Source organism: Spea bombifrons, chromosome 5 (genome assembly GCF_027358695.1).
Source record: "Spea bombifrons isolate aSpeBom1 chromosome 5, aSpeBom1.2.pri, whole genome shotgun sequence".
NCBI classification, from domain to species: domain Eukaryota; kingdom Metazoa; phylum Chordata; class Amphibia; order Anura; family Pelobatidae; genus Spea; species Spea bombifrons.
Genome location: NC_071091.1, coordinates 16,465,524 through 16,477,608, shown reverse-complemented (window position 1 = coordinate 16,477,608; position 12,085 = coordinate 16,465,524). Strand labels below are relative to the sequence as shown.

At 38.1% G+C, this 12,085-nt stretch overlaps 1 protein-coding gene across 1 annotated transcript; it reads left to right on the top strand.

Moving 5' to 3' along the window:
* Positions 1-3,201: 3,201 nt before the first annotated feature.
* On the top strand, positions 3,202-9,687 carry LOC128497141 (sterile alpha motif domain-containing protein 9-like). The gene is made up of 2 exons (XM_053467054.1): positions 3,202-3,332; positions 4,846-9,687. Exon 2 carries the CDS (start codon positions 4,871-4,873, stop codon positions 9,602-9,604), a length of 4,734 nt encoding a protein of 1,577 aa, XP_053323029.1. The 5' UTR covers positions 3,202-3,332; positions 4,846-4,870; the 3' UTR covers positions 9,605-9,687.
* Positions 9,688-12,085: the final 2,398 nt, after the last annotated feature.

The following is a 12,085-nucleotide window of genomic DNA, read 5'->3' as shown; positions in this document are numbered from 1 at the left end:
GGGGATATGATAGAAACATTTAAATACTTAAAGGGAATCAACAAAGTAAAGGAAGAAAGTTTATTTAAAAGAAGAAATAAAACCGCAACAAGAGGACACAAGCATAAACTAGAGGGGCAAAGGTTTAATGGTAACATCAGAAAATATTACTTTACGGAAAGGGTAGTGGACGCATGGAATAGCCTCCCAGTGGAAGTGGTAGATGTTAATACAGTAAAGTCATTTAAGCAAGCATGGGATAGGCATAATGCCAAGCTAGATATAGGATAAGGGCAAGTACTAAAGGAGAGTACTCAGAGGTTGGGCAGACTGGATGGGCCTTCTGGCTCTTATCTGCCGTCACTTTCTATGTTTCTATGTTTCTATAAGGCAGAGTGCCCCATGATATGCCTTTTAACCCCCTTTATGCCACTCTGTCTCCAGAAATGCCTTTTAACCCCTATATACCACTCTGCCGCTATAAATGCCTTTTAACCCCTATATACCACTCTGTCTCTATAAATACCTTTTAACCCCCTATATGCCACTCTGTCTCTATAAATACCTTTTAACCCCCTATATGCCACTCTGCCTCAAGAAATGCCTTATACCCCCTTATATGCCACTCTGTCCCATTATATGCCTTTTAACCAGAGTGGCGTATAGGGGTATAAGGCATTTCTGGAGGCAGAGAGGCATATAGGGGGTTAAAAGGCATATCAGGGGGCAGAGTGGCAAGCCTGGGGCAGATGTGCATAACTGGGGGGGTCAGGTTGGCGAATAAAAGGGAAAAAAAATGTAGATAGAAGGGGGTAGGGATAGGGTAGATAGCCTGAGAAGGGGGGGAGGGGGTAGATGGTGTGAGAGGAGGGTAGATTGGGTTGGGGGGGGCCCTTAACAGATTCTCGCACCGGGGCCCTGAGGCTTCTAGTTACGCCCCTGGCTCAGTCCCTTCTGTCCAATGGGCTGAGTAACCCAATGTTCTGCTCAGAGTATATGGAGTGAAGAGCTCTCTGCTGCTCTAGGATCCTCTCCATCATGTTCAGGATAGAGTTCCAGAAGATGACTACATCTTGACGGAGATGGTGGTGGGGTAGACCTGCCTTCTCCTACTCATCCCTCAGCTGGTAGCTTGCCTTCAGTGCCCAGCAATACCTTACTTTTAGATCAGATTTTTCGACAGCCTACATTGCCCGTCAGTTGGAATAGCGGCCCTTACCAACCTTACACAAACCCACAAAGTGCAGATCTCTAATTACTTTCATCATGTATGCTGCCCCCATCGGTCACCACCAGTACCATTTTTACTGCTGTGCCTGGCTGTGCTCCAATCCACTGGGCAAGCATCTTCCTAAGAGCTGCAAAAATGTGAGCCGATGTGTACTGCTCATCAATAACTTCAGCGTTAAGTAGAACAGATCTATAACCTGCTACCATTCTGCCCCAAGTCAGTGGCAAAAAGGCACTAGTGCACTAGTGGCCCTCCGTATGTCAGAGGGAAAGTGGATGGTTTGTCCAGCTACCTTGGACAGCTCGTCCTTCAACAATGAGACTTAAAGGAGGCACTACAGTCCTGCTAAAGTGTGGTGAGACAGGGGAGGTGGTACTGGGGAGTGAGGTCAAAGGCAGCTGCCTGAAGGGCTCCCCTCAATCATGGAGAAGTGCACAAGTAATTTTGTTACCAATGTTTATCAATGAATATAATAATTGTGTTGTCTACAAACAAGGTTTTGCTGGTAACATAAATGAGCAACTGTCTTAATAACTTCTCAGAAACAGTATTTTAACAACTAAAACACACTGCGTCACCAATATTTTCATATCTTAACGAAATTTCAGCAATTTGGACTTTTGTTTTCATTTGTTTCATTGGGCACCCTCCTTGTTATCAGATATTCATATGAACGCATGAAACCGTCAAAGCTTTTACAAATCTGAATGCACAAGTCTGCTGTAAAGTGCATAGATGTATTCATTTAGGTCGACCCGATAGTTTGGGTACCCCATTTAACTGCTAGGTAGAAGTTGTTTTCTATTGACTTTAAAGAAACTTTTTTGCAGTTGCAGTCTGGAATCCATGATTGGTATTAGAGGTCTGGTCAGGAAATTATATCACAAATCATTCATTGCCGTCCATCATTACCGGGACAGGCTACTGCCCCAAGCAGCCTCACTAACAATAAATACACCCTGCCAAACTCTGACAGGAAAGTACGGACCTTAAAATCCATGGCACAGCTTTTACTTGCGTGTGCACTGCTGAGCCGGAGATGAACTCCATGAAACACATCTCCTGCAAGACAAATAGCTAGGAACAGATCAAATGTATAGCAATGATTCTAAAAGTTGCCAAAACGTTTAAATATAAGGAGACATTCAGCTATCAGATGCATTCAATTGTATATAATGGCTGTAGTGCATCTTTAAGGGTTAGATGGACCACCAAATCAAGCTGAAGACATCTGATAACTTCAAGAGCTGGAGTTAAGTTTAGTGGCACTAAGAATCGTTCAGTCTTGTTTTATCTGTGCAGGACACAGGAGACACCTACTGTCCTAAATAAATAGTACATACGCTGTGATAAATGTTTTGAAGACTAGCATTCCATTCAGTAAACCACCTAAGCGTTACTTGTTAATCGTAACATCTAAACTTAATTATGTTGTTGCTGATTCTAAACTGTGATAGGTTCGTTAGTGGGATCCAAGGGACCCTAGTTTTTTTTTTTTATTGTTTAAAGATATATTTTATATATACTTTGCAAAAGCTCTAGGCAGGTGTGAAGAAATGCTGTAGCGGAAGAGTGTTTTCAAAAAATAGATTATTTTAGTTTATTTTTAACCAACTGGAAAACTCTAAATCAAATCAATATATGGTGCGACGACTTTTCCTGTCCTACTTCACATAATAAACTGCAAAAGGCCACTTCTGTATGTAACTGGTGTTTTTTATAAAAAAGGTAACCGATAACTACCGAATATATGAAATTATATATTACAGTCTCTTCTTTATTTTTGAGATATTTATTTATATACTTTACACAGCAATGTTTCACATGCTTCTATGGAGTATCAAAAACGAAACCTAACAGTAAAATATTGACTGTGTTTAAGCCTGAGAAACGAAACTTAACATTCCAATGGTTCATTTGGTGGCAGCATTACAGGAATATACAAGGGAACTATGAACTTTAGTGACATCATGATACTGGAAAAATTATGCTGTACTCCACACCCAAATATACTGTATATCTTTTCTCAGAGATTGTGTGTTTTGCATTTGCTGCAACAAAACCCAGTGGACACAACTCAATAGAACCGCACAGCCATTTATCAGGAACACATCTCCAAAAGGTAAGCCCTACCGTACATAGAATACTTTTTATGCTTTACAGTACTTAATATTCAAACTGGATTTAAAGGAGGAAAGCAGTCTTTCCTTTTTCTTGTCCCATGAAGGGTTAACCTATGTCAGTGTGAAACGAAAGAAAAGATTTGGGGCAGAAAGTGTATATATTGCAGGCAGTGTTACTAAAGTACTAAGTATTTTTAATATTTATGCTTAGAAATACTTATAAATTTAAATAAATTTGTGTGCCTGTTTGGGAATGTCAGAATCTGTTACATAAACATATATTTCATAACGTTTTGAACTATGTCGTTTTTACAGTATACTATATACTGTAGATAAATAATGTATACCTTTGGTTACATAGTATACATCAGCATGCACTGAGCGTCATGTAGTTCATTACACTATAGTTCTATGGACAAGTGCTGCACACAAGCCAAAAATCACTATGCAAAATGCCATGCATTGGCTGGAGTGGCGTAAAGCAATCAGCATTGGACTCTGGAGCAGCAGAAACATGTTTTCTGGAGAGATAAATCACGCTTTACTATCTGGAAGTCTGATGAACAAACCACGATTATAGTCAGGGCCGGCCTTAGGGGTGTGCGACCTGTGCAGCCGCACAGGGCGCCATGGCAACAGGGGCGCCTGCCCGGGACTTAAATTAAAACTTCGTTTTTTTTGTTTTTACTTTATTTAACATCCTCCATGTTAAAGTTTTTTTAACTTTATTTCACATGGAAGATGTTAAATATAACATCGCAGAGCAGTAGCTCGTGAAGTTTTCAGCAACCGCTCGGCGCCCCTCACTCTCCCCTCACGCCCCGCATGTTTCATGCTGAGCACCGCAATATTATGTCATATTCCGGCGCACAGCTGTGAAGCGTGCACCGCGGCAGAGCGGGAAGACGGACGCCTCCCGCTCCCACCGCAGGACTCAACAAGGTAAGTAAGGATAATGAGAAGTAGGGAGAGGGGAGGCAGTGAGAAGGGGCAGAGGGGGGGCAGTGAGAAGGGGGGAGAGGGGATAGATAGTGAGAAAGGGGAGTTTTGTGACAAGATTTTTTTTCCTTTCTTTTTTGGGGATGGGGGGGTGCCAGAGGAGTAGCCCAAACAGGGCGCCAGTACACCTAAGGCCGGCTCTGATTATAGGCCGCACCCCCACTTTAAGTCTTTAAAGAAAAAAGTGCAACCTATATTCGGGAAAATTCGCTGTATATATATATATATATATATATATATATATATATAATGTAAAAGGGTGAAGCCGTATTAGTCCAGTAGACACAATGTCAGAAATATTGCAGAGTACGCGGTGATACCTAATTTATATATCACTAATATATCACTGCATACTCTGCAATACTCTATTTTTTACATCGTATATGTATATATATATATATATATATATATATATATATATATATATATATATATATATACTATTTAAGTTGTAGTTCTGTATTTCAATCTGACTTCATGGAATATTAATGGTATTTGTATCTTTGTTTTAAGGAATCAGAACAGCTCAAAATTCAAAATGGATGACCTGAATGAACTACCCACAAATGTTGGTGAATGGACTAAAGATCATGTAAAGTTATGGGTGACAAAGCAACTAAACATTGATTTAAACGAAGCAGATATTTTACACAAACAAAATGTGACAGGTGAAGTTTTAAAAATATTGCTTAAGAAAGACTTTATTGAAATGGGGATTACTCATGGGACTGCAATATTAATAACTAATCGCTTAAAATCAATTACAAGCAATAATGTTCCACAGACTAGTGGAGGTTTGGATGCCAAATGTGGACAAACTAAAAAAGGTGGAGGAAAAACTAAGCAGAAGAACGGAACAAAGCAAGATACAAACACGTTGAATGATGAAAGCTTTGAGACAAATGAAACGAATGAAGGTGAAAAATCTAAAGAGTTTGGAGAGACTGATCAAATTCCTTCAAAAGTTAGTTGCACGCCCTATTCTTTTGATAGGTACCATGAAAGTAAGCGTTATATACAGCATCAGTTCCTTCAACCGGAATCTGGGACATCAAATTATATGGACCCAGTACATGAGTATAAAGAATTTACTAACACAGCAAATGCAACAGAAGATGATAAAAAAATGAAGTTTTGCAACGAGGTGTTTAGATTTGCAGCTGCATGCATGAATGCCCGAACAAATGGTACAATTCATTTTGGAGTACGGGACAAGCCACATGGGGAAATAATTGGTATACAAGACGACAACCATGAAAAATATATAAAGTATATTGAACAGATGATAAGCAAATACTTTGAGGAAAGGCATGTAAACACAGCTAAACAATGCATTCGCCCACCTAGATTTGTTGATGTATTATCTGGTCAGAATACAGTGGTTAATAGGGTTGTCATTGAAGTAGATGTTGTTCCTGCACATTCCCACTGCAAAGAACAAATATTCTGTACTCATCAGCAGGATCTCATAGATGAAACGTGGAAAAGAAGTAAAGAGATGTCTTGTTTCATTAGAGATGGAGAAAGTTCCAAAAATATATATCCAAATGAACGAAACAATAAATCCGATATGGCGACTTTTGCTTCTGAAATGAAGTTAAGAGATAATGATAGAAAAAGAGCTGAGGAAATTCACAAAGCAAAACCTTTGAAAGCACAAAAAGATGGTCCTAAACTTGTAAGACTAATTACAGGCAACCGAGATGTGTTGGACAATTCTTACTATAAATGGTACATTTTGGTTGCAAACAAAAGCCATCCAAGTCAAACAAACCATCTAGAATTTATGCATGAATTAAAGTGGTTTGCAGTTTTGGATTTTGACTCAGAATCCCTAATAAATGGTCTATGCAAATCCTACAAAGATAAACGAGGAGCAAATTTGCACTTCCCAGATCAATATCAAAACATGGACAATATATCATGTGAAAAACTTGAAGTTCTTAAACTCTATCAACAAACCAGTTGGATCTTCTGTAATGGAAGGTCAGATCTTGATAGCAAAGAATATGAACCTTTAAATTACAGGTTGTGGCAAAAGGAAAAAGCTGCAGAGGTTAGAAGGCTGATATCTTTTCTTTCACGAAAAGACGTACTGGAACGTGGGAGGTTTCTTGTTGTCTTTCTGTTACTCTCTCCTGTTGAGGACCCTGCAGATCCTATGAATGAAGCATTTAGTACATTTTATCAAGAACTCGGTGGGATGAATGATATTCTGTGCATTTGTGAAAGTGAACAAACCTTTCAGAAATGGAGAGATCTACAGGCAAGACTAGTTAGTGCAGAAGACATTGACGAAAGGTGTATTTATTATCTGGACATCAAGAACATAAATGGAACAATCCTGAAATTGAAGTCTGTGATGCAGTCGGATCATCGCTTTTTGCCTTCACATGGGTCGTCTTCAATTGTTCTTCAAAAGAAAGATGAAGATTTAATGACATGTTTGGACATTCTTTGCTCAAATGAATGTCAGGATGCAGAAATAGAGAAAAATGAACAGGAATTTAATAAGTTCAAGACCACTCAAGAAGAACATTTTTACAAAGGAGGAAAAGCATCCTGGTGGAATTTCTATTTCTCAGCTGAAGGCTACACTGGGCCATTTATCAAGCGAGACGTTCACGACAAATTAAAAGATTTGATAGAAACATGGTCTCAGTGTGATAAGCAAATAAATGTAAAAATAATTACCCTCTATCATCACCCTGGCTGTGGGGGAACAACTTCAGCAATGCACATTCTTTGGGAACTAAAAGACAAATTCAGATGTGCAACTTTAAAAAGAAAAACAGACAACTTTACAGACATCGCCAATGAAGTCACACAACTTGCCATTTACGGTTCAAACAGCACAGATTATTTCCCTGTGCTACTTCTTGTGGATGATTATGAAGAGAATGAAAATTTATATGTCTTGCAGAATCAAATCCGAACAGCCATAGCTGAAAACTGCATAAGGTATGAAAAACCAGTGGTGATCATTTTAAACTGTATGAGGTCTCAGAATCCGGAAGAAAGTTCAAAGACAAATAGCTCCGAAAGTGTATCGTTAAAGCATAAACTGTCACCTCTGGAACAGAAATCCTTTAAAATGAAATTAAGAGAGATTGAGCAGCAACATGACAAGCCTGAAGATTTCTACTCATTCATGATCATGAAAACCGATTTCGATGAGAGCTACATAAGAAATGTTGTAAGAAACCTACTGAAGGGCCTACAGACTACGAGTAAGGAAGCAGAACTCATCTCCTTTCTGGCCTTACTAAACAAATATGTCAAAAATTCCACAATTTCTGCTTCAATGTGTGAGGAGTTTCTAGGAATAACAACTGCAACACAATCATTTTGGGGACGAGAAAGTATAGAGGATAAAATGGGCAAACATGTTACGATATTAATCCGCACAGAAGTTGAAGAATATGGCAGGTTTGAAGGGCTACGCATTATACACCCTCTAATTGCACGTGGCTGCATTGAAGAGCTAAAAACGACATACAACCTACAACAAAGCAAAATTATGTTACAACTTTTAAATACCAGTGTGTTCTATTATTCTCAAATTGGCAAAGAGATGTTTTCACAAAACATGCAAAGTATGCTGGTTACGCGGCACAGAAAAGAACATGGCGACGAAGCAGATACATTGTTTTCTCCTTTAATTGAAGAAATACAGAAGGAAGAAGGGAATGAAACCGTGGAAAGCATTCTGAAGGAAGGATCAAGCCGATTCAACCAATATCCATACATTTTCCAAGCATTAGCAAGGCATTACTACATAAGAGAGAAAAACTTCATCCTTGCTCTACAATGTGTGGAAAAAGCAAAGAAAATTGCACCTCACAACTCCTTTGTACTTGATACATTTGGCCAGATTTACAAAACTCAATTAAAAAGCATGATGGACGGATATGCTAAAAACCATTCCATTACACCAACTGAACTGAGAAGTCTGCTCGACACAGCTGTTTTGGCCTCAGATGCTTTTTTGGACTGCCAGAAACAAGCAAAAAAGACAGAAGATGAAAGAGAAGAATCAGATTCTACAAAATCTAAACGATATAACGTGTTCAATACAGCAGGATACCTTGGCCATATTGAGGTCTGTCTTTATACAGTAGACATACTTCTGAAAGTGCAATGGTTCAGCTCAAAAAATGAGCTCTCTAGAAAACATCTGGTGCAGTACCTGTCAGGTAAAAGTGACATTTCACTCGACAAAGACCATGAAGAATTCTGTATTGTCCTCAAAGATTTTAGATATTTTCTCACCAAGGTAAAATCATATTTGCGATCAGCTTTTGATTTCTTCGGTGTTTACTTTGTGCACATGAAACAGAAGAACATCCTTAAGGAAAGTGCCGAATTCAAAACACGTACAAAGGTTAAAGATTTGTACAATAAGTACATACAATTTTTCTGTGACCAAGATCTCATTAAGCTCATAAATAATGAGGGATCGCATAAGACTAACCATTCACTGCTTTCAGAAAAGTACAGGGCAGGCCTAGAGGCTTACAAAGCTCTCAATTTTCCAGGCATATTAGAATATCTTACCGATCATGGAAAAGGGGGAGCTGAAATGGAAGCCATAGTACAGGCATACCAGTATCTGCTAAAGAATGGCACAGATAAATATTCAATAAAAGACAAAGAGAATTTCATCCTGGCAAACATTGTGCTTCAATGTATATATCCTAATTCTAAACATATTTGTTCAATAGATTCTTTGAAACAATACCTCAGAGAGGTTTTACAGAAGGTTGGCTTTGAACATGAAAATTATGAACCCTACTTCTTAGCTGTGCTACTTTTCTGGCCCCAAAACATGCATCAATTGGATGCAGACTCTAAAAACCTCGAGAAGTGTGTGAATGCCATGAGGAAATCTTTTAGAGGACACAATAGGTATATGTGCCATGCCAAGCAACCGATTGCCCATTTTTATTTAGGCCAAAATAAGGGTTTAAAAAAAATAATTCATAAAGGCAAAATTGACCAGTACTTTTCTGAGGTGGCAGATTTAAATACCCTCTGGCAGTGTGGAGATATTTGGAAAGAAAAAGAAACTGCAAATCTTCTCATGCGGGTAAAGGGCAGGACTGGAGAGAAAACCGTTTTTGTGGAATGTGGCAGTTCAGAAACAATTAAGATTCCAGTGAGACCTGTTTACCTTGGACAGCTGAGAAGCGGAAGAAGTATTGAGCGGGTGTCTTTTTTTCTGGGATTTTCCATTGATGGTCCCATAGCATACAACATAGAAAGCATATAAACTCATTTGTTTTGGGACTTTTTCTGACTCCCCCAGGCATATCTATAATATCTACAGATCAAAAAGAGGTAAAAAAAAAAAAAGGCTGCGCTTAAAATAACAGATATGAGATAACCAATAAGAGTTAATAAACTGATTTAGTGCGAAACTCTTGAATATAAAAACTCCCCCAACTAAATATGCAATAGTGCAAATGTAAAACAGTAAAAAAGAGTATTTCTCTAACCAAGCGCTTATAAAATATTGAATCGATAGATTATAAAGTAACTTTAAAATACTTAAATTCGATCATGCATAGGTCGGCCAAAAGGTGCTCTGGGCTGGGTTGTTTTGGGGTTTTTTTTATAATTTTTTTAACATATTCTACGACCTATAACTATGAGCAGTGAATTGCTATTTGTACAGCGTATCACATTATAGTATTTCTTTGCATGCACCCTCTATATGTTCATCACGGTTAATGTATTCATATACTGTATAGGCATCTGTAGGACTGATGCCTTAGGGAATTGCACCGTTGCCTTTCGAGGGCCCTTCTCAGTTTGATATTGAAGTCAGTCTAGACATTTGGTGCCAAAGCCAGAAAGTGTGCCAGTAGAGCATTCCTGTGTTATATTCATTGTAAGACCAAAATTATTTGTAGTCTTTAAACCAAAACCACACATTTGTATTTGTTAAATTGTACAATGGTTTGTTGGAACTTTGTTTTCCTCCAGGAAATACTAAAAAAGTATATTTGATTTTCTGTGATTTCCAAGTACATGTTACAAAATGTGCACATTGCAAATAAAATATAAAACAATGTTTACCTGAATTTCTATATTATAGTCCACCCAAAAGACCAAAATTACACTTGTTACACACTTATTTAAGAAAGAAAAGCTCATTAAACATAATTTAACATTTCCAGACAAGTTCATACATACATTCAAGTACTTGATTTTGATGTGGTTTTGCAGACGATCGGTTTAGGCATCACCCGTGTGGCTATGGGGACTTGTTTCACCTGTTATTACCATTTAAACCAAATCTAATTTTATACAGAAATTCATTATATAAATTTGGTGATTCTGACCTAAGCTCTGAAACTCAGTTTTCCTTCCACAGAAATGGTCATGCACAATGTTTTATAAACTATATAAACAGCATCATTATAGAATAAGGACTCCAGTTCATATGGCTGCAGTCAATGTTAATGTGTGTTCCTCATGTCTTATGTTTATGTATAAACCTACTTGAACTAGGCAAAAAGGTATAATCGTGACTGAAATATACAAACAGATTTTTAACCTATAGCTAGAAGAAAAAAAAGTTTTAGGAGAAGCTGCAGCACTACCGAGTAGTTCCATGCCACTTTTGCCTATTTCAACCACCCAATCAAGTAGCAGGAAAGTATTCCCATTTTCATAACTGCACGGGCTTGCGGTTCAAACTCATGAGGGTCTAATTAGAGTTCCTGGAATTTATAGCTGACTATAAGGAAGAGCTCCAGCAAGGAAAGCGTGTATTATGAGAGATGTGATGATATGTGATTGTCATAGTGTGGTTGGGTATGTTTTAGTGTAAGTGTGTGTTAGAGGGAGTGTATGTGTGTAAATGTCTTAGAGCGAGCATGTGTATTAGTGCGCATGCTACTGTGTGTTAGTTACTTTGGCAGAAGGGAGCAAGAGGCCAGGGATTGTACCTGCACTTGGAGGCAGAAGGTGCCGGCTCTCCAATTTTTAGTTTTTAATATTGTATTTTGTCCACTAGATGGAACCCACAACTTACTCAAACAAAGTGAACTCACCATAGTTTATCCAGTACTTTCTATATTGGGGCAAGCAATTTCATCTGGAATTTAGATAATTGTTTACATGTATTATGTTATATTTTTAAATACATAATTTAATTATAACATTAACATTACAGACTGTCCTTTGGACCACAAACTTTTTCCAGATCCTGTTTCAAGAACCTAACACTGATGTCAGTTGGACATCATTTGGGCCAAGGACTAGCATATTTTTTTGTTTGGGTTGTTTTGACATTTTAGCAGGATTCATTTTTCAGTTGAAATTGTATATTAAATTCAACAGTTTACTGTCAGGCTTCTGTAATACCATAAACATATGTTTACTTAGTGCATTTGTGGGTTTTTTAGGGTATTTGTGGGTTTAGCAAACTAACAATTGACTTGGCATATGTGATCTTGCTTTTAAGTGGTCAAATGGATCCTTTGGGTACCTCCCACATTGGATTTGCCTGGCAACTTACAACGCAAAGAAGCAGCTATTGCATAATATGACCTTTATGGAGTATCTATGTTTATGGTAAATGCATATTGGAGTTGAGGCATGCATTCTTTAGTTATTGGAATTAGAGAATGTGACTATAATCTGTCTAATTTTTGTTGTCTATCTTGTTGGCTCTTCTGAAAAAGTGGAGGCATGCTGAGGTTTCCAGCACATGAGCTGTAGTGCTCTCACTTTAATCAATGAG

Bases quoted from the DNA above. Each gene is read 5' to 3' on its own strand.
- LOC128497141 (XM_053467054.1), top strand. From the start codon at position 4,871: ATGGATGACCTGAATGAACTACCCACAAATGTTGGTGAATGGACTAAA.